Genomic DNA, 26,284 nt, shown 5'->3' on the forward strand with positions numbered 1-26,284 from the left:
AGTGCTGCAACAATAACAATCAAGGTGGAAGGTGAGAGGTGGGGAGGTGCTGAATTTTGGCATCGCACAGAGCGTCGCTTCAATTTTAAAGTCCAAAGTTCGCCACTGAGATCAGGAAGGTGTTCTGATTGATGCCTACCAGTTAAAGCAACAGCGATAGCAGAATGACCTTTCCTACCTGAACTAGGCTGCTGAAATGTAGAAGGTTAATCAGGGGGTGGACTTTTTTTGTGAAAGGACAAGCTCTCTGCATGATTTCAGATCTTCAGTCTTCCTGATCGGTTGGCATCTTTCCTGAATCAAATGGCAAAATAGTCCTTAGCCACCAGGGAAACATCTTTAGGAAGAGAATTACCTTTCTTTTTGTAGAGAGAAAGGGATATAGTTCTTGCCAGAAGACTCGCCTCGTTCTTTTTTTAAAACAAAAATTGATTTTTATTAAATTTTCCATTTTAACAATCCAATCAAATCACATTAAATATTCCAAATTATACATATACATATCAAATAGTCCAAATATTCTGCCAAATTATAATTTTTTTAATGGGACGTTCGGAGGGTTCTGATCATCTCACATCTCTACTGCTTTTTGTAGTCATTTCCAATGATTCCTCTAATTCTTCCAGTTGTTGACCTTCCTTCTTTCACGGCCTCTGAGTTGTTCCCACAAGCGAGTTGAAACAAGCAATGATGTGTTTCTGTGTGGATTTTACGCCTCGTTCTTTTTTAAGGGCAGCCTCGAACCACTCAGGGAATGGAGCAAAACACTAACTTTGAGAATTTGAAAATAATTGTAAGGACCTCAGGCAAACTCAGATGCAAAGTGAATACGGACTTGTCTGAGATGCTGTCAGGGAACTGCCATCGGAACTAGAGGAGGAGGCGAGGCTCCACAGTGATGCTGGAGAGGGGCCAAGCAGGGAGAGAGGCAGGTCTCCGGCTGGGGAAGAAAATCAGCGCAACACCAGGGATAGAGGGGGGCCAATGGGGGAAGCAGAGAGCAGGCTCCGGGACTCTTCACTGGACACCAGCGGGGAGAGCACAGGTCCTCCGCTACCCACGCCCTCCCTGCGCAGAAGACTTCCGTGCAGGGAGAGTAGGAGGAGACTGGGCGTCAAACAACTTTTATGTTGGAAAAGGTTTAAGAAACGCCCACTGATGGATTCTGCCAGCGACTGAACAGCCACGGAGTGGATGGCTGTCCAGCGAGAAATGGTTTAACCAGCCAACCTAGCCCAGAGCGGCGGCAACTTACGCACAAGCAACCCCTAAAGCCATTACAGATGCTTTGTAAATGTTCAGGAAGCAAAAGTATGTTTCATGGCTCTCTGGAGGGTTCTTTAGCAAGGAAATTGGGTTCCAAAAGTGGCCACAGAAGGAGATCTAAAGGAAACCCTGTTATTGGTGGGGTAGGAAGTGAGAGAGGAGGCAGATCTCCAGGGTTTTTTAAAGGGCTGGTCATGGAACGCATACCCTAGAAGAAAAGGCCTATCCCCATTTATAAGGCAAAATGTGCCCTGGAAGACCATGAGCATCTCATGAGACACATGACACCCCCACCCCACCCAACAAGACCTTTCAACAGAACATGATGATTAGATCAACTCCTCCATCTATCCCTTGAATGAAGTCTGTTCTGGGAGTGATGGGGTTGGTGGTGAGACCATTTTCTGTCCCACTGGGGCTCTCTAGAATGGAAGAGACAATGGCCAGACTGCTCATAACTCCTAGACCGTCAGAAAGAGACCTAGGTAGTGCCAGATTTAGGGCAATATGGGTGGTTCCCCGGCACAGGGCACTGAGCCGAGGGGGTGCAAAACTGAGAAAGTCCATGATTGAGAAGATCCATTTGGGGGTGACAAATTTTGGGCTTGCTCATACTACCAAAGATGGCCAAAGTCCACCCCTGTCCTAGGTTCGGAGGACAAACTGTAAGGCTTCAAGATGCAATAGTCCAATGTATCTTTGATCCATTTGAGGAATTCAGGGATTATTGTTTCCCCTTCAAAGGTAGGAGGAGGATGTTGGTCACCTCACGGTGGCTTTCTACAGCATTCCCCACCTTTTGAGGCCAGTGGGCACATCTGGAATTTTGAGAGAGTTCTGTGGGTTCCAGTATTCCTCGTTTATATCATAGAAATGTCTGAAGAACTTTGTTAATAGAGATGCTACCTTTTTTCTTTTTTAAAAAAATGTTCTACTTATTTATACAAAGAGCAACAATCAACATTCAACAAGCTTACTACCTGAATCCCCAACAGAAGCACAAAGTGTCCATTAAATGACCCTAGATCAAACTTTTTAGTCCTTTCATTCAGTTTTTAAACAAAGATTTCATTCCACAAGTTGCGATGAGCCACTGGACACCTGCAACCATGTTCTATCAATATTGCATATGTAAGAAAGCTATGCCAAATTGATTGAAAGGTTGCGGTTTCATTGTCTCTTCGACTTTCTTGGACAGGGGCTGTCAATTTATCCATTAGTTTTAAGCCCTAAAGTTGTAAGATCCAGATCTCAAACAGGTCTACATTTAGCGTCTTCCAATACCTTGCAATAGTAAGCTTTGCTGCAGTCGTCAGGTGAGTAATGAGATCCTTGTGGGAAAGTTGTTGGACAGTTTCTGAATGGTATGATAGGAGTGTTATTTAGGATCCAAAGGGGTATCTTGTTTTGTGATAAGGGCTGCTTCATGAAAAACTTTTTTTCCCCAAACACAAAGACTTTGGGGCACTGCAACCACATGTGAATAAACGAACCACACATAGCTGATACGTTTTTAGTCATTTTAGTTTTCAAAAAGGGTATATATACAATTGGTGCATGATTCTGAGTGTGTTTTCCTGGATTCTTACAGAGACAGATTTGAAGGGGCCTTTAGCCATATTCTGCTTCATAAAATATAATCTAATGGCTCACCCAGATATTATCCCTATTGTGCTTTTAAAGTTGTGAGAGGTGACAGCATTTGAGAGTTCAGTGTTCTATAAATTTGGGAAACAAGACCTTTACCTAGTGAATTATAAATGAGCACAATCTTTTCAAAAGGAGTCAATTTATGTTATAATGCCCATGTTTGGACTCTTTGTTGACTTAGAAAATGCCAGACCTGGTATATTGCAAACCAATTACAGTGGTACCTCGGTTTTCGAACGTCTCCGTTGACGAACATTTCGGTTTTCGAACGCTGTAAAACCAGAAGTAAATGCTTCGGTTTTCGAACTCACCTCGGAAGTCGAACATGCCACATGGCTTCTGTATTGAGTTTTCCATAGTGAGGCTTCCGTACTGAGTTTTCGGTTTTCGAACGTTTCGGAACTTGAATGGTCTTCCAGAACAGATTACGTTTGAAAACCGAGGTACCACTGTACTTGATACTGCAGTTAATTTTAACTCAGGTTCTGTAAGACATTGTTGATCTGTATGAAAATATTTAGCCAGAAAATCCCCACTCTGTCCCATTATCCAAATATTTTAATTCTATCTTCATTATTATGGGGAGTTATGGGGTGTTAGGGCAGACCCTCCAAATGTCCCTATCTTCCAGGGACACCCCTGATTTAGAGAAGCCGTCCCGGTTTCTGATTTGATCCCAGAATGCCCCGCTTTTCTTAGGAAATCCCTAAGGGACATCATTGGATAAATGTTGTAGGGTATGGAGTTATCCAACCCGTAAGCTGTCTGAAGGCAATCCTGTATAGGGAAGGTTTTTTTTTTAACATTTTACTGTGTTTTTATATATGTTGGAAGCTGCCCAGAGTGACTGGGGCAACCCAGTAAGATGTGTGGGGTATAAATAGTGAAATTATCATTATGGAATGGGACGAAGCTATTTTTATTCGAAAAATGTTGGAGGGTATGTTAGGGGAGGGATAGGACCTCTTCTGAGGGACATGTCGTGCTTCTTCTGGGGTAATCTGTCCACCTTTGGTCCTGACCCCGCACTCAGACCTCACTCGACTGTGGCTCATAGAAACTATAGTGGTACCTCGGGTTAAGAACTTAATTTGTTCTGGAGGTCCGTTCTTAACCTGAAACTGTTCTTAACCTGAAGCACCACTTTAGCTAATGGGGCCTCCCGGTGCCACCGCATGATTTCTGTTCTCATCCTGAAGCAATGTTCTTAACCTGAGGTACTATTTCTGGGTTAGAGGAGTCTGTAACCTGAAGTGTATGTAACCTGAAGCGTCTGTACCCAAGGTACCACTGTATTGGCATGCGACAGTAGCCACACCCTGGGAATGGCTTCAAGTAGCTGGCTAAACCATGTAATGATAGCCAATGGGTCTCAAACCCTCAGTGACTTAGGGATTTCCCCTGAATGGGAAGACAGACTCTGGCGGATTGAGCAGATGAGACCAAGAGTGGGTCCAATTGTCAGAAAATGCTGAGAACTACCCAACTCTGGAGTCTCTAAGAAGTGAGCGGCAGATCGGGCTCATGAACCTGGGAAGGTAGCCCATCTAGGAGAAGGAAAACTCTGATGGTAAACCCCCACTGCCTTGTGGGGTAACTTCAGGAGAAGAAAGGTCTAAGGAGTAAACCTGTTATGTACTGAGTTGAATAGGATCCAAATGCAGTAGTCTGATTGGTCCTAAAACAATAGGATTCAGAATGCAGCAATCTGATTGGTCCTAGAATAATGCAGCAGTATGATTGGTCAGCAGGAGCCACCCAATCCAGCTCCAGGTGGAAGTGAATCCGCAACCTGATTGGCCTACAGGAGAGTCCAGGAATTAGCCAATCATGTGCGGCCCATTGTGTAAATAATGTATATAAAGCAGATATTTTGGGGGAACTTTCATTCCTCACTACAATGAGCTGAATAAAGAGCATGAAATCCATACTCGACTCCGAGTATATTTCAAAACCCTACACAAATCCAGAGTGGAGTCCCTAAGATGGTTGGAAGGCGCCTTGTACACCTCTTTCCAGCAACTCCTGCATCCAAGCTGGTGCCAAACTTATTGCTCTGCTTTCCTTTGGACCCCATCAGCAAGGGGTCTGGGCAGCCCAGGACCTCCATACGCACTGCCCAGGCTTGCACCCCAGGGAGGTCACTTTGGTGTTGCTATGCAGCGGCTTGACTTCACCCCCCGAAGCACACTCCATTGACTCTCAAGACAGATGCCAACAATATTTGTTAGAAAATGATCAGTGATAAATGAATAACATCATAGGCAAGATCAGAGGGGCCAATTTTGAAAGCCACTCTTTCCGGACCCTGTGGTTAAAATAAAGTACAGTGGACGCTCGGGTTGCGAACGTGATCCGTGGGGGAGGCACGTTCACAACCCGCAGTGTTCGCAACCTGCAGGGCTGTTTCTGCACACGCACGGGTTGTGATTCAGCGCTTTGGTGCTTCTACGCATGCGCAAAGCACAATTTAGCGTTTCTGCACATACGTGGGCGCCGAAACCCAGATGTAACCAGTTCTGGTACTTCCAGGTTCAGTGCGGTGCGCAACCCGAAAACATGCAGCCTGAAGCGTCTGTAACCCAAGGTATGACTGCAAAGGATTAAGTAAATCATCTAAGAACAATTTAGTTTATGAGAAATATCTTTAGTTGCCAGGTGAAAAGGCTCCTCTTCAGCTAGACCTTGGGCTGATTAACACCCTGTATCCTTTTAAATGTGTTTGTGGGAAGGAGGGGAGTTATTGTTTTGTTTTGACTCTTCTTTTTATTATGCATTTTGTGTTTTTATTTTGCACTTTGATGCCCAGAGATCTTCGCGTGAAGGGTGAGGTATACAAATTTACTGAATAAATGCTGTTGCTGCTATTTTTGTTGTTGTTGTTGTTTAGTCGTGTCCGCCTCTTCGTGACCCCCTGGACCAGAGCACGCCAGGCACTCCTGTCTTCCACTGTCAAAAAATGAACAAAGCAGAAGACCTAGTGGATCAGGTCATTCTCTGATCAGTTCATGCATAAGGTCCATCCGTGTAATGGTGTCCATTCCACCTGTCTGTTCATAAAGTCCAAACCATCCACATGAAAGGTTGTTGTTGTTGTTGTTGTTTAGTCGTTTAGTCGTGTCCGGCTCTTCGTGACCCCCTGGACCAGAGCACGCCAGGCACTCCTGTCTTCCACTGTCAAAAAATGAACAAAGCAGAAGACCTAGTGGATCAGGTCATTCTCTGATCAGTTCATGCATAAGGTCCATCCGTGTAATGGTGTCCATTCCACCTGTCTGTTCATAAAGTCCAAACCATCCACATGAAAGGTTGTTGTTGTTGTTGTTTTTGAGTCGTTTAGTCGTGTCCGCCTCTTGGTGACCCCCTGGACCAGAGCACGCCAGGCACTCCTGTCTTCCACTGTCTCCCGCAGTTTGGTCAAACTCATGCTGGTAGCTTCGAGAACACTGTCCAACCATCTCGTCCTCTGTCGTCCCCTTCTCCTTGTGCCCTCCATCTTTCCCAACATCAGGGTCTTTTCCAGGGAGTCTTCTCTTCTCATGAGGTGGCAAAGTCTTGGAGCCTCAGCTTCACGATCTGTCCTTCCAGTGAGCACTCAGGGCTGATTTCCTTCCGAATGGAGAGGTTTGATCTTCTTGCAGTCCGTGGGACTCTCAAGAGTCTCCTCCAGCACCAGAATTCAAAAGCATCCATTCTTCGGCGATCAGCCTTCTTTATGGTCCAGCTCTCACTTCCATACATCACTACTGGGAAAACCAGAGCTTTATATGGACCTTTTAGAACAATTTAGTTTATGAGAAATATCTTTAGTTGCCAGGTGAAAATGCTCCTCTTCAGTTAGGCCTTGGGCTGATTAACACTCTTTATCCTTTTAAACGTGTTTGTTTTGTTTTGACTCTTCTTTTTATTATGTATTTGGTGTTTTTATTTTGCACTTTTATGTCCAGAGATCTTCGAGTGAAGGGTGTGGTATACAGATTTACTGAATAAATGCTGTCGCTGCTATTTATTTATTAAATTTGTGTGCATTATAATATAATCGAGCTCTGCAGTTTTACCTTAAATCTATGGAAGGGTATTTTATTTTATTTATTTTTTGAGTTTAAAACAGAAGAAAAGGGCGGGAATGAAACGGAACCCGCAAGCGCTACTTCCTTTCAGATCTATGTTCTATTCCACACAGCGACAAAATGGCGGAAGCGCGCGGGTCTACCGTTTCGTAAGTTTAGGGTTGCTGGAGACCGGGCGCCTCATTGGCGGAGGCGGAGCGGGAAGGCGGGTCCGCGGCAGTTCCCGCTGAGGCGGCGCGGCCTGGTCATGGTGCCCGTTCTCCCCGGCCTGTACCTGGGCGGCGGCGGCGGCGGCGGGCTCGGGCTCCCGGATGGCGCGGCGCCGGCCTGGGCGCTGCTGCTGGTGGACTCGGAGCCTCCCGAGGCCGGGGCGGTGTCGGGGGCGGAGGCGGTGCTGCACGTGCCCGCCCTGGACCAGCCGCGCAGCGACCTCCTCAGCCACCTCGACGCCTGCGCGGACTTCCTCGGCCGCGCGCGGGAAAGGGGGGCGCGCGCCCTGGTCAGATGGTGAGGGGGGGGGGCGAGGAGAATTGATGTTATTATTATTATTAGAGCGCTGCGGACGGGCAGGGGAACAATAAGAATTTATTATTATTATTATTATTATTATTATTATTATTATTATTATTATTATCATCATCATTATTAGAGCGCTGCACATGGGCAGGGGAACAATAAGAATTGCTATTATTATTATTATTATCATTATCATTATTATTATTATTATTATTATTATTATTATTATCAGACCGTGGCAGACAGGCAGGGGAACAATAAGAATTTATTATTATTATTATTATTATTATTATTATTATTAGAGCGCTGCGGACGGGCAGGGGAACAATAAGAATTTATTATTATTATTATTATTATTATTATCATCATCATCATTATTAGAGCGCTGCACATGGGCAGGGGAACAATAAGAATTGCTATTATTATTATTATTATCATTATCATTATTATTATTATTATTATTATTATTATTATTATCAGACCGTGGCAGACAGGCAGGGGAACAATAAGAATTTATTATTATTATTATTATTATTATTATTATTATTATTAGAGCGCTGCACACGGGCAGGGGAACAATAAGAATTATTATTATTATTATTATTATTATTATTATTAGAGCGCTGCGGACGGGCAGGGGAACAATAAGAATTTATTATTATTATTATTATTATTATTATCATCATCATCATTATTAGAGCGCTGCACATGGGCAGGGGAACAATAAGAATTGCTATTATTATTATTATTATCATTATCATTATTATTATTATTATTATTATTATCAGACCGTGGCAGACAGGCAGGGGAACAATAAGAATTTATTATTATTATTATTATTATCATTATTAGAGCGCTGCACACGGGCAGGGGAACAATAAGAATTATTATTATTATTATTATTATTATTTATTAGAGCGCTGCGGACGGGCAGGGGAACAAGCAGAATTATTATTACTATTATTATTATTATCATTATTAGAGCGCTGCGGACGGGCAGGGGAACAATAAGAATTATTATTATTATTATTATTATTATCATTATTATTATCGTTATTAGAGCGCTGCAGACTGGCAGTGGAACAATAAGAATTATTATTATTATTATTATTATTATTATTATTATTAGAGCATTGCAGACTGGCAGTGGAACAATAAGAATTATTATTATTATTATTATTATTATTATTATTAGAGCATTGCAGACTGGCAGTGGAACAATAAGAATTATTATTATTAGAGCGCTGCAGACTGGCAGTGGAACGATAATAATCCTATTTATTTATTTATTTCAAACAGCATATAATAATTATTATTTAAGAAAATGATATAATATAGCAATAATTATAACAAGCAGCGCTGGGGCCCGGTTTCTGCCCCCTAATTGTGTGTGTGAACCCAGAGACATTTTTGACATTGTTCTGCCACATTTTGTTGTGAAAGGCAACTGCCCATCTTTCCTGTTCAGCCGAGAGATACTTTTTACTTCTTCTCTTCCTGATGCCGAGAAATGCTTTTTACTTTTTCTGTGTCTTGATGTTCCAATTGAAAAATAAAAATAAAAATTATGTGGCCATCCTCACTTGACGTCAAGGACGCTGCCACACAAACAGGTTGGATATTGGCCAGATATATGTGTGTGTGTGTGTGTGTGTGTGTGTGTGTGTGTATATATATATATATATATATATATATATATATATATATATCAGGGTGGTAATGACAACTGTCCCATAGATATTGAGAGAAATCAAGGGGTGCTTTTTTAGTTTTTATTTTTAGCACAGCCCGTGATCGGATACCTCCATGTCCAGCCAGAAGCCAAAGTACCGGAAAAGACGGGGTTTCTCTGGCCTTTTTTCTAACTCAGGTCTTATTACGTGTGACCTAGACATGCTGGTGCTCAAAACACAGATAACATTGAATCTTCAGTTTCTTCTGTCTCTCAGGGCATAAAAAAGAAAAAAAAACACCTCCTCTAGGAGAATCCGGAAATCGCCTATACAGACAGTGAGACACGGCTGCAATGTGCTTTCTCTTTTCTCTCTTTCTCCCCCCGCAAATCCTTCCCTAGCATTAACTTTTGGCTGAACTTTCACTGTCTACTTTACCTTGTGCCCCGATGTGCTCCCAAATCTCAGCGTGTCCAACTCTTAGCCTGCACAGAAGGCGGAGCAGTCAAATAATTTTTTGTTGATTACATGTATATACAATTTGCTTAGGGACGCGGGTGGCGCTGTGGGTAAAAGCCTCAGCGCCTAGGACTTGCCGATCGCATGGTCGGCGGTTCGAATCCCCGCGGCGGGGTGCGCTCCGGTCGTTCGGTCCCAGCTCCTGCCCACCTAGCAGTTCGAAAGCACAATTAAGTGCAAGTAGATAAATAGGTACCGCTTTCTAGCGGGAAGGTAAACGGCGTTTCCGTGTGCTGCTCTGGTGCCGGTTCGCCGGAGCAGCTTCGTCACGCTGGCCACGTGACCCGGAAGTGTCTGCGGACAGCGCTGGCTCCCGGCCTCTAGAGTGAGATGAGCGCACAACCCTAGAGTCTGTCAAGACTGGCCCGTACGGGCAGGGGTACCTTTACCTTTACCTTTACCTTACAAATGGCTTTCTGTGTTCTTTTTGATGAAGCTTGCAAAAGCCACAGCAGGCTCCATCTGGGACAGTCGATTTGCTCTTCTGTGTGAGAGACGCAGGATGCCCGTTTGAAGATGGCCACTGCCACCTGCCATTTTTTTCTGTTCTTGTACATTTCTTTTTTTAAAAAGTGGCACCCTGCTTTTAATCAATCTATTTCCCCCCCCATAATATTTATTGAATTTCATACAAACACATTACTGCAATAAAACAAAAATAAAAAAATAGAAATAAAAGAGAAAAGAAAAAAGTGAAATAAGACAAACGTACCAAGTAATAACCAAGAATACAACCACATACACATATACAGTAAAAAAATTAATTAATTATTTAAGCTTCCAACTTCATAAACATTTTACTTGACTTCCTCTAATCTCTTCCAACTGAATTTCCTTGTAACTAAATGTAGCAGTTTTCCAATATCATTGTTAAAAAAACAATATTCCAATTATAATCAAATTTCCTAACTTTTCTTATCGTTCTATTTCTCATTTATTTATTTAATCCTAATTTAATCCTAGGCCTATTTAGTTCTTTCAAGTAATTACAAATCTTTAATATTACAATATTTATTCAAATAATCTTTAAATTTCTTCCAGTCTTCTTGATATTCCTCTTCCTTCTGGTCACAGATTCTCCTGGTGAAGAATCTGTATAAAGTCCATCATCTTCATCTGCCATTCTTCTACAGATGGTAATTCTTGTGTTTTCCAAAAAAAATAAATTAAAAAAAATGCTTTTAATCAATCTAGCCAACAATCAACAAAACATCATAGCCCTACCCTAAGATGTAGAATGTGTTCCCCACTTTCTCCATCAAGTCTTTTTTCCCCTTTCATTCTTTCTGGTTTTGTGTACTGATTATACCGGATGCTGGTGACAAATGACAGGAGATGGCCACTGTTAGAAATGTTTGGCTATATGGGTGTTGGTCAAATGGAGCAGGACCCTTATGCTCTTACTTTTGTGTAGGAAGTGCTGGGGGGGGGGAATCATTGTGCCTTGGTCCAGTATATCTGAAGGAGCGGTTCCACCCCCATCGTTCTACCTGGACACTGAGGTCCAGCTGTGAGGGCCTTCTGGCGGTTCCCTCGCTGCAAGAAGCCAAATTACAGGGAACCAGGCAGAGGGCCTTCTCGGTAGTGGCACCCGCCCTGTGGGACACCCTCCCACCAGATGTCAAAGAAATAAACAACTACCAGACTTTTAGAAGACATCTGAAGGCAGCCCTGTTTAGAGAAGGTTTTAATGTTTGATGCATTACTGCATTTTAATATTTTGTTGGAAGATACCCAGAGTGGCTGGGGAAGCCCAGCCAGATGGGCGGGGTATAAAATAATAATAATAATAATAATAATAATAATAATAATAATAATATTGTTCATCCATAATTTCAACCACACTCTTGCTCTCTGTTTGTTTGTTAGGACAGGAGCAGGATAATTTTCAGGGAGGTTATGTCTTCCATTTGGGTGGGGTGGCAGCAGGTCATGAGGGATATTGTTAAACTAGAGTACAAAATACATTGTGCATCAAAGTACACAAAGAGCATCTGGGGAAGGCTTGAGCCTATGACTCTTGAGTATAGTATTTCTAAGGGAAAAGCTGTTGATACACAAGTATATCTTCCAAAGTTGTCATGAGAAATGTGTGTGCAGTGCTCTATTCCCTGAGTACAAGTGAATTGTAAGAAAGATGTTCTCTAGGGGAAAATGCAGTTTGAAGGGAATGAAGGATCTTTTTAATTTTTTTATTTGGGGGGGTGTTTCCATTTTTTGTTGTGTGTGACCATATTTTATTGGGTGTCTCCTTGTTTTGTTTTGTTTTCAGTCAAGCTGGAGTCAGCCGGAGTGTTGCTGTTGTGACTGCCTATTTAATGAAAGCCAATAAACTCCCTTTTGAAGAGGCCTATGCCTTTGTCCAGGCCATCAAACCAGATGCCAAGTGCGTTTTTATTTGATAAAATTTGTTTTCCTTCCTTGTGAAGATTGGAATGTAATCAGAAGGCTTTCCCCTCCCCCCCTTGTTCCAGAATGAATGAAGGCTTCGAGTGGCAACTGAAACTCTATGAAAAAATGGGCTGTGAAGTCGATGTGACCAGTACTATTTACAAACAGTATCGTTTGCAAAAGGTTACAGAGAAATATCCTGGTAAGGAAATAGAAGTGCTTTTCTAATCTCTTAACATTGGGCTAGAAATGGCTACATACAAATTCAGCTACTGTATTCACATTGGAACTGAACTTGCGTTATTGAACTCTACTTGAATTGCCCCCCCCATGTTCTTCCACCTGGAATGGGTAATAACAAAACTCTGTAATAAATAGCACTCTTTTTCAAACATGAGTTGTATTCTAGATAGACTAGGAAGCTTGAATTCTTAAAGCATGGATACATATTATTGACTGCTGTTGGAAATCGCCCCCACCCCTGGCTATGAGCCTTGGTACATTGAATACTTGCCATGTAAGACCAGCTCCACCTCTTATTTTCCCTGCTCATTTCCCAACCTCTAGTTAAAATTCGCTTCTGAGAAGAATTAAACGAAGACAAACGGCACAGTGAGAAAGTCAAACAGCAACTTCTTCGCTGTATATGTAGCTTTCCATATTTCTTTAGCTTTTTCTACCTGCTAGTATTAAATTCTTCAGAATCTTCAGCAGCTGGAGCTGTTGTTTGACAGGGGAGTGTAATTTGGAGCCACATTCCCAGTGAAGGGGAAATAATTCCCACAGTTCAGCTTTCTGTCGCATGGATGCAGGAGTCCACAATCTTAAGTTTGAGTTTGGTAGCTGGGAATTCTTTCTAGTAGCCAGTGGGAATATATTTAAAGTACAGTGTTACCTCGGGTTATATACGCTTCAGGTTACATACGTTTCAGGTTACAGACTCCGCTAACCCAGAAATAGTACCTCGGGTTAAGTACTTTGCTTCAGGATGAGAACAGAAATCGGGTGGCGGCGGCACAGCGGCAGCAGAAGGCCCCATTAGCTAAAGTGGTGCTTTAAGAACAGTTTCAGGTTAAGAACAGACCTCTGGAACGAATTAAGTACTTAACCCGAGGTACCACTGCATCCCTGAACACATGCAGAGTCTTTTTCTCTTTCCACAAATGAGTGCAATCTGTCCTCCAAATAAAATTGCTGTGCTGTTCCTGCATGTCTCTAAATTAAACACTTCCTTCACCTCTATAGTACAGCATATACTTAACTAAGGAACACAGACACCCCCTTCCCAAAGTCAAATCTAGGTATTTCAACATTCCCATCCAGTATCATCTCTATTCTGGGCTCTTCATTCCCCCAGTTGGTTCTGAGGAAGTTGGTGCAACAAATCTTTTCCCCCTTGTCTGATGTGGGACATGGGGTGAGAGAGGCCAGCTAGACCTGCACTCAGCTGCAAAAGGCAGTTTTTGGGAGGAGCCCAGGGGTTTGATATCTTCTTCTGAGGAAACTTGCAGAAGCAGGATCTGCCAGTAGGTAGGCTGCAAAAAGCCTCCAACCTTGCTATACTATGAATAATCGAGCACACCTAAACTTGATCTCATTTGTGCAACAGCAGAAATCAGTTTTCAGCAATCTTTCCTCCAGGAGAATCCACTCCTGGTTTTGTTTTGGCACATTCCAGCTTCCTTTCTCTGTAACAGCCCTGTTTTGGCTCCTCTCCCCAACCTTTCTATTACTCAGTCATTTAGAAATTAGGTAAAGTGAATGGAGTTTTTGTAAAAACGTTCTAATTTCAGACTTTACTGATTACTAGTCTGTCTTAAGGTGTTTGTGTGTAAAGGTCTTAAGCTTTAGTGTGACAGTTTTGGGCTACAGTCTCATGTATTCCTTTCTCCCTTTTCAAGGCAAGTTGTACAAATGCCTCCTTTTCAGTTTTTTATTTTGTAATCAGACCTTGTGTGTGTACCAAATCTCAACAGTCTAAATTATGCGGAAGCACATTCACATTTTTACGTTCCTATGAATGAGGCTGATATGTGTAATTCTTTCTTTTCTTTTCTTTTCACATTATCAAGCTGCATAAGGGAACAGTTGAGGCAAGTCTCAATGGCATCCTTGGTTTAGAATTTTGTTATCGTTTTCAGGTTGGACTAAATCAAATATGAAGACCCAAAGAATGGGCTTTGCTTGCATTAAGAATAATAAAGTCGCTTCTTCTTCTTCTTCTTCTTCTTCTTCTTCTTCTTCTTCTTCTTCTTCTTCTCTTCCTCTCTCTCTCTCTCTCTCTGTGTGTGTGTTTGTGTGTAAAGGAATCTTTCTTGGTCTCCTATCTTGCTGTCAGGATGGTGCTTTGTGCTACAAAAGAACTTAGGCACATGCACAGAGTGTTTGTGAAGCATTTTTCACAATGTAAAGGCTAAAGATCAAGCGGTCCATGTTATGTAAGACATAAAGCTGGTTGGAATTGCAGAAATATGGATCCTCCGCTTTCTAGTGCCTCTGCTCAGTGAAGGAAGTGAGGATCCTGTAAGCGTATTTTATAAAACACAGTGTTTCAACTGAAGGAATAGTATAATCTGTTAAAACCAATGAAAAGTCAAAGTCGTGAGCTAGCTTTCGAGTTTCACAAAACTCTTCCTCAAGCTGGATGCTATCAAGGCTGATAACATCAAACAGAGTTAAAGGTTTGTGTGAGGGGAAACACTGTTGCAGGTAGGAAGCTGGGGGGAAGCCCCATTTGCAAGATGTGACAGTCTTCAGATAATAATAATAATAATAATAATAATAATAATAATAATAATAATAATAATAATAAATTTATTTGTACCCCGCCCATCTGGCTGGGTTTCCCCAGCCACTCTGGGCGGCTTCCATAGAAACCAAAAATACACTAAAATATCACAGATTAAAAACTTCCCTGAACAGGGCTGCCTTAAGATGTCTTCTGAATGTCAGGTAGTTATTTATCGCTTTGACATCTGATGGGAGGGCGTTCCACAGGGTGGGCGCCACTACCGAGAAGGCCCTCTGCCTGGTTCCCTGTAGCTTTGCTTCTTGCATTGAGGGAACCGCCAGAAGGCCCTCGGCGCTGGACCTCAGTGTCCGGGCAGAATGATGGGGGTGAAGACGCTCCTTCAGGTATACTTGGGCTTCCGGAAGTTCTTCACAAATTTACCTGGATATTTGCTAATAAAAAGATTGCAACATTTCCCCTTCTGCTTGGCAGAGGCTTGTGAGCTGTAATTAATAATAATATTTATTAGATATTTATATAGTATAATGCATAAATATGACACTTTACAAGGAGGTATCTGCCCCAAGTGGCTTGCTTACAGCCTAAGAATATATTACAGTGGTACCTCGGGTTAAGTACTTAATTCGTTCCGGAGGTCCGTACTTAACCTGAAACTGTTCTTAACCTGAAGCACCACTTTAGCTAATGGGGCCTCTTGCTGCCGCCGCTGCTGTGCGATTTCTGTTCTCATCCTGAAGCAAAGTTCTTAACCTGAAGCACTATTTCTGGGTTAGCGGAGTCTGTAACCTGAAGCGTATGTAACCTGAGGTACCACTGTACTATGTGCTCAGTCTTTTTTTCATCGTTAGCATGCCTCTTGGCTCCTGATGCTTCACATGAAGAGTGGCAGTGCAAAGCATGGCGCTTTCTCAGGCACAGAAAAAGAGGCACACAGTGGCATGAACCAGCAACCCTCCCTAATTGGATGTAGACATGTTCTCGTTACAATGAGCAACAAAGACGTAGCCGCAAATGTCTTGCTTTGTATCTGATTCCTTTTTGCGCACAGCCAGCATAAGAACACACCTCAGTTTGGTCTTTCCAACAAGCATTTCTTAAAGTTAGGATCTGCCACCCCAGTTTTGTGCATGGACTTAGACACTCATGCTCAAGGTTAATCTGAGCTTAGGCTCCCTCTTCTGTTTTCCACACGGAACTCAGCTTTGCCTGTAAGTCAGGCAGGGCCAAACTTGGCCCTCCAGCTGCTTTGGGACTACAATTCCCATCATCCCTGACCACTGGTCCTGTTAGCTAGGGATGGTGGGAGTTGTAGTCCCGAAACAGCTGGAGTTTGGCCATGCCCGCTGTAAGTCATCTCATTACTGCTCCATGGCAAGAAACCTAAAAGTATCCTACTGTCAATCAAAAGTGATGCTGCCTTTTGTTACAGGAAAGCTCTTCCTCTTCTAGCCAGATTTGCAACCTTGCTGTCTTTTCTTTTAGGTATCCCCTTCTCCCAAGGAGCAGAACCTTTAAATTCTTCCCCCAAAGGATGGAATTGTTCACCCAGTCCATTTGCTCAGTCTCTGTGGGATCCTCCAGGATGGATTGTTCTTGCCCTAGCTAGTAGCTCCCCTGCCTGTCTCCTCTGCTTGACTCCTTTCTTCTTGTCTGTCTGTGTTCGTTATTTTTCTCAGATCTAGTCAGGAAGTTAAAGGGAGCACACAGGCTTATGCTCCCCCTTTAAGACACACTTTCTGCTTTTCCCCATTTGGGGCAGGGCGTTCAAGGAAAACCTAGGTTGCTTGCTTGGGTATTGCACCATGTGGGTCTTGGAGGATCTTTGGAATCCTTGCCTGCATTGCAGCCTTTTCCCCTGGTTGTCCCCAGATAAAAAGTGGTATCCTGTTATCTGAGAGTCAGGTTGTCTGACCACCCAAAAATTTGTACTTGGCCGCTCCAAAAACCCCAGACTCTTGAATAACACTGAATCTTGGGATATTCACTCTTCCTTTGGAACAGGTAATTGGCACTGCAACTCTTGCATTTCTCTCTTTCACTTCGGTTTTCCTGATCTTGCTCTTCTTTCTACCCTCGGGTGGCCCAAACTTGCGCCATTCACATTTCAAGCTTTCATTCCCCCCCCTCCTAGGCCTCCACTGCAGCCTGCAAGATCCCTAGTGCCCCTTCTCTTCTCCTAAAATGCAATAGTAATACTTTCCGCTTTCATCTCTCTCCATAGAAACCAGTGTGTTCAGATGTAATGTGTGATCAGGGACACATGTAGGCAGCAGAGGAAAAGGATGGAAACTGAGGTGCAGTAATAGGGGGAAGAACGTGTAACATCTGCAACATGTGCTTTTGGGCCCAGGTGGTTTTGCCAAAGGTTTCACAGAAAATGTGGCTTTTTAGGGTGGATTTGAAGAAAGCAAGAGAGTGGGAGTATCACAGGCATTTTGAGAGGCAGCTCTAGGCCAGGCATAGGCAAACTCAGCCCTCCAGATGTTTTGGCACTACAACTCCCATCATCCCTAGCTAACAGGACCAGTGATCAGGGATGATGGGAGCTGTAGTCCCAAAACATCTGGAGGGCTGAGTTTGCCTATGCCTGCTCTAGGCATTGGGCTGCAATGGAGGAGTGATCCAAAGGAGCAGAAGACTTGCCCCCCCCCCGGCTCCCTTGGGAGGAAGGGAGGGATATGGATTCAATAAACAAACTAAAACGAGACCTTTGGGCGACTGGTGGTGAAGTGAACAAGTAGTCGTGGGTTTGAATGTGTCTGGATAGAAGAATGGAGATGTAAGGGGCAAGGCTATTGATGGTTTTGAAGGCAAGGATGCAGGATCCAGGTGTGGATAGGAAGCGGGTGTAGGACTTTCTTAGATTACTGCCACTACATAAGTGCTGGCTTTTATAGTTTCAAAAAGAGTGATGGTTGCTGCTTCCCCCCCTAGTATGCTGTGGGGCAAACAGATCATTTGCACCAAGCACTAACTTAATTCATTTGCAAAGAGCTTCCTGGATAATCTACTTAAGATACATAAGTTCTTAACCCGAGGTACCACTGTATTGCAAATAGGCTTCCCCGATGCCCTTTATCATCAGCCTATTTCTCCTACCCCTTTTGTTTAACGTCCAGCCTGCTCAAGAGTTCCATGAAATGCAAAAGTTAGCGTACTGCTTTGGGACTTTGACGTGAATATAATAAAGGTATCATGGCACCTTGAACTTCTTGAAGGAAAAGTGGGCTATAAATGAATTACCATATTTTTTGCTCTATAAGACTCACTTTTTCCCTCCTAAAAAGTAAGGGGAAATGTGTGTGGGTCTTATGGAGCGAATGCAGGCTGCGCAGCTATCCCAGAAGCCAGAAGAGCAAGAGGGATTGCTGCTTTCACTGCGCAGCGATCCCTCTTGCTGTTCTGGCTTCTGAGATTCAGAATTTTTCCCCCCTTGTTTTCCTCCTCCAAAAACTAGGTGCGTCTTGTGGTCTGGTGCGTCTTATAGAGCGAAAAATACGGTAAATAAGTGAAGCAGGTACTGCTGCTTTTGTTTTTAAAATTTTTTTATTGGATCAACATAGCTGATAGCATGTTTATGTGAAATTGGTTTTTGCAATGATCTCGTAAAGTGAGAATAAATGCACATCTGAGTATAGGCTTTTTTAATGAAGGAAGGAGTCCTCTGTAGGCAGTTACAACCACAATAGTTCCTTTATGGTATTTATTGGGACAAAAGCTTTCTTTTTTAAAAAGCAGATTTTATTGTAAAGTCCCCTGAACATTTTGCTTCAGGATAATATATAAATGCAGTAAACCAATACAAGCTTTTAATGTTTAATGATGACTGTCTGCAAGTTTATAAATGCACCGTTGCTTCTTCTTTTCAGAGCTACGAAATCTGCCGCGAGATGTCTTTGCAGTTGATCCAAACACTGTACAGCAAACTCCAAACACTGAGGTTCTGTACAGGTGTAGAAAGTGCAGGTATGGGGCTCCACAAATATATTTATTAGATTTATATCCTGCTCTGTCCTGTGACTTACAGCAGTTATCTTCAAATAGTAACACTTCTGTCCCCATGGATCTGGTCTGGGGAGCCGAAAAGGTGTCCCGTCTTGATTTACTTGGTTCACACAAATAAATGTAGTATTTGTGCTGGCTAATAAACGTTGTGATGCAAGGGTCCTCGCCAAGGCTGTGTTTTGGCAAGCTTTTAGTAAAACCATATTTCTCTGGAAGTTTTGAGTAATTTATTGTGTGGAAAAATATATCTCTTCTGACTTGTAGGGCACCTTATTCTGATAGGTAAAACTGACCATGTTCTTGCAAATTGCACAAGATGTGGTAAACTTGTTTTTGTGAGTGGATGTCAAATTGAAGAAGATGGGAAGGTGATTTACTATTCTGCTGTACCAAAAAATGGGTGCAGATAAAAAAGTAGAATCAGGCAGAAAGGTCCCCACCTAATCATCTCTGCAATAAGCTAGGTTTCTATGCATTGTGGGTTCTGCCCCCCCCCCCATGAGGAAAGCATCCATCATTCACTTTCTACGTGCAGTTTGAAGTGACACTGTCCCAATACAGATTTACCCCTTTGTCTGCTTTTATGACAACTGGCTCAGTGTCCCAGATATACAGCAGCGAATAGATTATATATAAATAATACTTGAAAAATGGAGATGTTGTGGTCAGACTGTGTAAGGAAAGGGAAAGAGATATGATTCCAGATGTCAGAAGCCCAGGGCTAAGGCTCCGTAGCAGAGCGAGAAAACAATTTGGTTTTAATTAACCCTCGTGGGCAATATATAATATAAAGTAGAAGGAAACAGTGCTATAAACGTTTTGGAACTTAATGTGGCAGCAGAGCGAGCTTTCTGAAGGAGCCATGGTGATTTGGTGTCTCATTAGACTGCACAGCCATGAGATCTGCCTTGCTGAAGGTGAGAGTAGAAGTGTCAACTGAGATAACCTGCGGCTCTTAGCAGCTCATGTCCTTTGGCAGTGCTCCCTGGTTACTGCTGAGAGGCAGTGGCATGCCTGCCAATTGCTTGATTTGGGGAGAACTCTGCAGATGGTGGCAGGAGAGACCCAATCCTTCCTTTTTTCCCTTGAAGCAGCCCTTGTTATCTTGCAGGCAAACTGATAGCAGCTACATGAGAATTGGGTGTTGGATGTGTATTACTTAAGTGACCCATTGAACAAAGATCTGGAGCCGATCTGAACGCAATTTGATTGCACATGCCAACTTTAGTGTTCTTTGTGTCTGACCCGATTACAAGTTTGCTTGCTGGCCGACTAAGATGTCATCTTGGCCTGTTGTCCTGATCCCCTGGCCTACCTGGCAGTAAGTCAGTGTGCCAAGTCCAAGTTCAAAATCCAAGGGTCAATCAGCACAAGCCACACCCAGAATCAGAAATCCAAAGTCCAAAGGTCTGGAAAGGAGGTTCAGGATCAATCCAAGTAGCCAAGCCTGAAGTTCTGCAGTTAGAATACAGTCCAGCATCAAACCCAAAGTGCAGTCCTGTGGAGGTCCAAGAGCACCCAAGTCAAGGTCCCTCAACATGGGCAATTCAACAGACACAGCACCTCAGCTTTGCTGCCCTGTTATACTATACCTGCTGATTGCAGCATCTAGGCTTGATGAGGCATGTGACCCTCACCTGCTCCCAGCCTACTCCAGCACACTTCCTCCCAGAACTAGCGAGCCCCACCTGGCCAGCTAGGGAGCTGGGCTGTGGGCCCTTGCCTGCCTTAGCCTTCTGGAGCACCCTGCCTGCTACTTCCTCCAGACCTCAGAGCCTGCCGTCTACATGGAGACAGGGGCCCTCTGGCTCTGGTGATGGGTCCTGTTGCTCTGGTTCCTGTTCACTGACCCCCATCCCCTCGCCCTCCTCTGCCCCCCTGTGAGTACTTCCTACACCAACATCTCCTTCCCCATCCCCAGCTTGCCCTGGTGTCTCCCAAGTCCTGGCCACACCTTTCACTGGAATCCTCTTTCTCCTCCCTGTAGTCCTGATAATTCAGAGAACCTATTGAGACTAGCATGGCAACATTCTCACACCTGTATAGGCGACGACTATTTCAGGTGTATCCAACTGACGCGTGATCGCTGATGTGCAGGTCCCTTTGGATCTGGAAGAAGGCAGAACAGGGCAGGATGCTCAGCTGATGTGTGTAGGGGCCAGGAATGGAACCCCTGCGCAAAATGGTTGCTGCCTGAATATGTAATAGGGTTGTGGTATAGGATGTGGTTGCCTTCTGGTGTTGCTGTGCAAAGTGTGTATTCGTTTAAAAATGCAAGAAAAATGAAGATCCAATTCTAAACGATTGTTGTGGGCCTACCCAGTAGTCTTGGCCAGAAATGACCGCCTGGGTTAATTTATTGCAGGTTGCTTGCAAATGCCTTATCCTTTGACCATATCGGAGATACATGGGAATTCCAAGTAGGCTTCAGCAGTCAGATCAGGAGAGCTGCCTACGTAACCAAAATAACATCTTTAGAAGAATGGAAGAAGGATTTCATCCTAAATTAATGCATGGATTAAAGAACTTATGAAAGTGGCAATATGAAAACCTGTTAACGTGCAAAAGAATGTGTTTGCTTTATGATTAGGAACTCCCACAATGAATTTTTCTGTTGACTCCATACTATTTACTCACAGTTACTTCCTCATATCTTATTGATGTGAAAGATAGTTTAGATACAGTATATTGTTGCTTTTGATTATATGTTTCTTTCATTTCATATGCTTTAATGAACAAAGATGACATTGCTTTCAGATACCTTTCCAAGTCATTCTGTTACCTTTGTTTCTGGACGACAGGCGCCTGCTCTTTCGAAGTTCAAGCATCTTGTCTCATGATGAGGGCAAGGGACCTGCCGCTTTTGCTCATAAGAGGCTTTCGAGACCTGCCTCTTTTCCCTGTGATGACCAGTCTAGGTGTACTTCTTACTTCATTGAGCCTGTGCAGTGGATGGAACCTGCACTCTTAGGAGTGATGGATGGACAGGTGAGGGGAAACAATCACAGTTTGAATCTTTTGAAATCTTCAGCTAGTTAGCTAAGAAAACGCAGCAAAGCAAGCAGTGAGCTGAAGGGGAGCCTGAGGAAATACAGTGGAACCTCAGTCGTTGAACATTTCAGAAGCTGAACATTTCAGCTTTCGAACGCCGACAACCCGGAAGTGAATGCTTCCGTTTTTGAACATGCCTCGGAAGTCGAAGGGCTTCTGAGGCGCATTTCTCTATTTTGCCGACCGGCAATTTGGCCTCAGTTGTCGAACCTTTTTGAAGTCAAACGGTCTTCCGGGACGGATTACATTTGACAACCAAGGTTCCACTGTATTGAAAAGTGAAATACAGTTGAGAAAATGGTGGGCTTGGGGCCTTTTATAGGACCCATGGATACTTGTCTGCATATGTGAGTGTGCATTGTTTGCAAGAAGAGGGAGTTTGGGTAACAGAACTTCAGATGCTGAGTAATGTGGCCAGAGGAGGCCAGATTTTATGTTGATTTGAACGAACCAGTCAAATCTTTATAGAGTTGGAGATCCATAGCGATAGTTAGTTTTGAAGTTTATCTTTTACTGTAATCGGAGAGGAGATGGAGCATTAAGCGACTTGTTTTTCTTGTTCTCTTGCAGCTTCTGTGCCCAAAATGTACATCAAAGCTGGGCTCCTTCCATTGGCAAGGTGAGCAATGTTCGTGCGGCCATTGGGTGACCCCTGCCTTCCAAATTCACAAGAGTCGTGTGGATGAAGTAAAAGGACTGCTGCCCATGGGTACTGTAAAAAGGTGAATTTGGTTTGTACTTCCGCAGTCCAGTCAGTGGCCTCGTTCCTGTATAAAGGATTGTGTTTCCTATAGGTTTACAGCAAGTGATACATATGACAGAACCAGTGTTTCCAGGAAAGCCATTTTGTACTGGAGTACCTAGACTTCATGTGTCATTAAAAAAAGGAAAAAAGAAAGAGGGAGCAGGCCCTAGGGGTAAGCCAGAGCTGGGGGCAAGATTAGGAGTGTGGCATGTGGTAATGAGGGCATTAACCATTCTCTCTGCATCACAGTTCTGATGAAAATCTCACCTCCCTACTCTTCCTGTATGCTATGGTCCTGACTTTTATCAGCCTCCCCCATCCCCATGCCTACGGTTTCTTCAAAACGAAACAAAGATGTGTGCAATGCAATTTGTTGCTTGTCCCTAGCTTGTTCACTTGTTTTGTCAAGAAATTTTCCAAAATGTTCTACATCCAGAGGGCTTTCATAAACAAACCCGCTTGGTTTTAGCGTCCAAAAGACTATTAAGGAAAAGTAATTAGGGAGACACTGCAGCTGTTAGATTGCTATAAAATAGCATTCTGAAATTTGATAGTTTTGGTGCAAAATATGATTGGATGTTTGGGAATACAGAACAGGAAGAGAACTCCTCATGATGATGCAGAAGTGCCAGCCAGTGGATGCCTGATGTCTAATTATCACTTTCAACTGGATTTGGAAAAGGACTATCAGAAAAACCGCTTTGCAAGTGTCTCTGGTGACTGTTGATTTATCAGCAATAAGTTATATGCTACGATTTCCTACATCATGAGGGTTTCTAACAATCTGTTGTGAAATGGCTCCAAATTACAGGTAGCCAGCATTTGCTGAATCACTTGACTGACAAAGATTAGTATTGGTTTCTAGGTCATTTACTGAAAGGGTTTGTAATCTTTTCCCAAGGAGGTATTACGTGCTGTATGCAAATTGCATTTTGAAATTAAAAAAAATTTACTGAAAACTTGGTGTGTGAGGTAATGGTAGGGGAGGGGAATTGGTAGGCTGTTACATTACAGAGCTGCTCAGTTGTCGAAGATAATTAAGAAAACAGCACTGCCTGCAGATCTAAAGCAAGATGACAAATATTAAATATGCTTTTGAAGTGTATTTTCATTCACAGAGTTTTTAAGGGCTGGGCTGCTCACCTCAGCTGATAGGGGACTTGCAACTTGCACATCTTGGAAGTACAAGTATTTGTTGATGTCTAAATATATGCACAATCCCTACTTTATGTATGTTTCATCCTTTTTCCATGGGACATGGTATTGCTTAATTCCCCTTGAGCAAGTTTCAGGTTAATACACTTAAAAGGTTCCAAACACATTTCCATGTTTCCTTATTTTGCATATACTGTTTTTTTTTAAAGCAAAAGCTGAGATTTTAAAACAAAAGCTGAGATTCTTGTGAAATAGATTTTAGAATGAAATGTGACACAAATTAGGCCAAGGCATTGGACAACCATAAAATTGGAAGGGTTGTTAAAACTCTGGGGTTGAAGAAGTTAACGCCAACACATGAGTGGGGGAAAAAAAAGATTCAGTGGATGGGTATGGGGTTTTTTTTTTAGTGTATGGAGGGGGGCAAGAAGATGTTTAGTGAGGCAGATACTAGTTCAGGTAATATATTGGTCCAAAGGTTAGAAGAGGCAAATTCGTAATATTATAGCGGATCTTTCTTGGCTCAGAAATGTACAGTATTTGGGTTAACACAGAACACTTAAGCAAGCTAGAAATGTGTGTGTAGAGTCTGACCTTTGTTTTGCAGTTCCACAGTTAAACCCATTGAGGCTTTTTTCCTGGATAAAATGGGGCCCCCTCCCTCCATCACTGGAAGAGTTGCGTGTAGAATTCTGTAGCTGATGATAAGGGATTAAGCTCAGGAGTGAATATAATTGGATTAATTAAGACTTCGGAAGCAGGAAGAAATAAAAACTTTGCACCCTGAAACCCAGCACATGGGAAGTCACACAAAATGTACAGTTGGCTTTATAACTGATATATATTTGATTATGAATTATAATTTGACACTGAAAAAATGTGGCCGTTACTGGATTTTAGTAATTGAAAATTAATAAAAATTATTTACAAAAAAATAATAAAGAAGAGTTGCGTGTAACATGAAAGCCCGTTTACAAATTAAGAAACAGAAAATGAAACTGAGGTTCGACCTGCGTTGGCATAGTAGAACTTTGCAAAATGCTGAAGCACACCTCATCCTGGTGTAAGAAGCTGCGCCGTCAAAACCAAACTCTGCTACAATCGGTTTTTGCTTTCACTGTTCTTGAGAAGTACACTGAAGAAGAAGTTCAGGCCCCATGGCTTGCTCTGTGGTTACGACACACCTGTGTTGCTCAGGAGAGCTAAAAGCTTCCAGCTCTTGAACTTCGACCACAGCTATGAAATGACGATAGCCTCTTGGGCTTGCAGGGGATTTTTCAAGGTACTGTTCCCCATGCGTGTCCTCTTGCACAGTGATGTGTATAATAGTGCAAGAATAAATCCATGGTTTGCGCAAGTGGAGTTTCTGACTGCTATATTGTTCAGACAACGCACAGAGAACTAGAATTTCTTACATTGTTAGAGTAGCGACAAATTGCTGGTCCAATAAAACATTCACTGATTAGTAATCAAATAACATTCAGTATTCACAATAAAGTGCCCTGTAATTGTGCGAGACATCTGGAAATTCTTTTATTCTCTCACCAGGAAATGACTGTGTCCTATATAAATACACATTTTATTGCATTTGCTGTATGTTTTCTTGATGTGAGTTTGCTGGCTCATTCTTGAGAGATGCTTCTTCATTTATGCTGCTCAACTATCCCAACCCAGTGCATGTCCTACATTGCTGATTGCAGCCCTGGGCTCCTTTGGGAGAAAGGATGCGATATAAGTTTAATTAATAATACTGTTTATTCAGAAGTAAAGTCTCACCAGGTTCAGTGGGATTTACTCCAAGTAATCATCTTTCTTGAGAGATTTTTGAAAACCAGCTAGCTTCAAGATTTCTCGACTGCAGCTTTTTCAAGGTTTTGTTTAATTTGTTTTTACGAGTTGATGGAAACAACTGTTTAAAAGCATGTTGGCTTAAATGAAGTCAAATAATAATAGAAAGCTGAATCAGTTGTCAGCAACGATTAGCTTCACGTTTTAAATGCTAATTTATTGTTTTGAGCTGTGTTGAAATGCATCTATGCATTGTTGACTAGAACGTGACATCTAGAGGTGGTTCGTATTACTGCACTTTTTGGTTGGGTTGATAATGGTTCTTAGTGAACGCTACTGTTTACTTTCGTCAAATAGAGCTGTACAAAACATAGCTGCCTATTATGTTCACTTTATGGTTTTCCCACCCATTCATTATAAATTACTGGACAAATTTCTTAACCTAGGGTGATTAATTTATGGTCAGTAGAATAGCCAGGCTGAATCAGAAAAGTATAGCCTGCAATTACAATCCTTTGTTGTTTCCTCTTTTTTTTTGAAAATGCAGGAAATGTTTCTGCCAACCATGTTGTCCTTCTGTGTTTTCCCCATTCTTTTTCCTGTTGTATGTTGGAAGTTCATTTGTTGCAATTTACTCGCTAAAAACGAATAGGTCTGCAGTGGAATGCATGGAGGCATTGCTCACGCAAGTGTTGTTCTGCCT

General features: G+C 42.7%; 1 protein-coding gene across 1 annotated transcript; it reads left to right on the forward strand.

Moving 5' to 3' along the window:
* The first annotated feature begins 7,034 nt into the window (after positions 1-7,034).
* On the forward strand, positions 7,035-24,735 carry DUSP12 (dual specificity phosphatase 12). Its single transcript, XM_083593940.1, has 6 exons — positions 7,035-7,493; positions 11,967-12,080; positions 12,169-12,287; positions 18,707-18,803; positions 21,644-21,830; positions 22,464-24,735. Exons 1-6 carry the CDS (start codon positions 7,234-7,236, stop codon positions 22,617-22,619), a joined length of 933 nt encoding a protein of 310 aa, XP_083450066.1. The 5' UTR covers positions 7,035-7,233; the 3' UTR covers positions 22,620-24,735.
* The last annotated feature ends 1,549 nt before the right edge of the window (positions 24,736-26,284 follow it).

Source organism: Podarcis filfolensis, assembly GCF_964270895.1.
Source record: "Podarcis filfolensis genome assembly, chromosome: 17".
Taxonomy (NCBI): domain Eukaryota; kingdom Metazoa; phylum Chordata; class Lepidosauria; order Squamata; family Lacertidae; genus Podarcis; species Podarcis filfolensis.

What these genes read in the sequence shown, in the direction of transcription:
- DUSP12 (XM_083593940.1), top strand. Translation starts at nt 7,234, where the DNA reads ATGGTGCCCGTTCTCCCCGGCCTGTACCTGGGCGGCGGCGGCGGCGGC. An exon ending in GGTTACAGAGAAATATCCTG is followed by an intron (nt 12,288 to 18,706) that starts GTAAGGAAATAG and finishes TCTTCTTTTCAG; the next exon opens with AGCTACGAAATCTGCCGCGA. An exon ending in TAGGAGTGATGGATGGACAG is followed by an intron (nt 21,831 to 22,463) that starts GTGAGGGGAAAC and finishes GTTCTCTTGCAG; the next exon opens with CTTCTGTGCCCAAAATGTAC.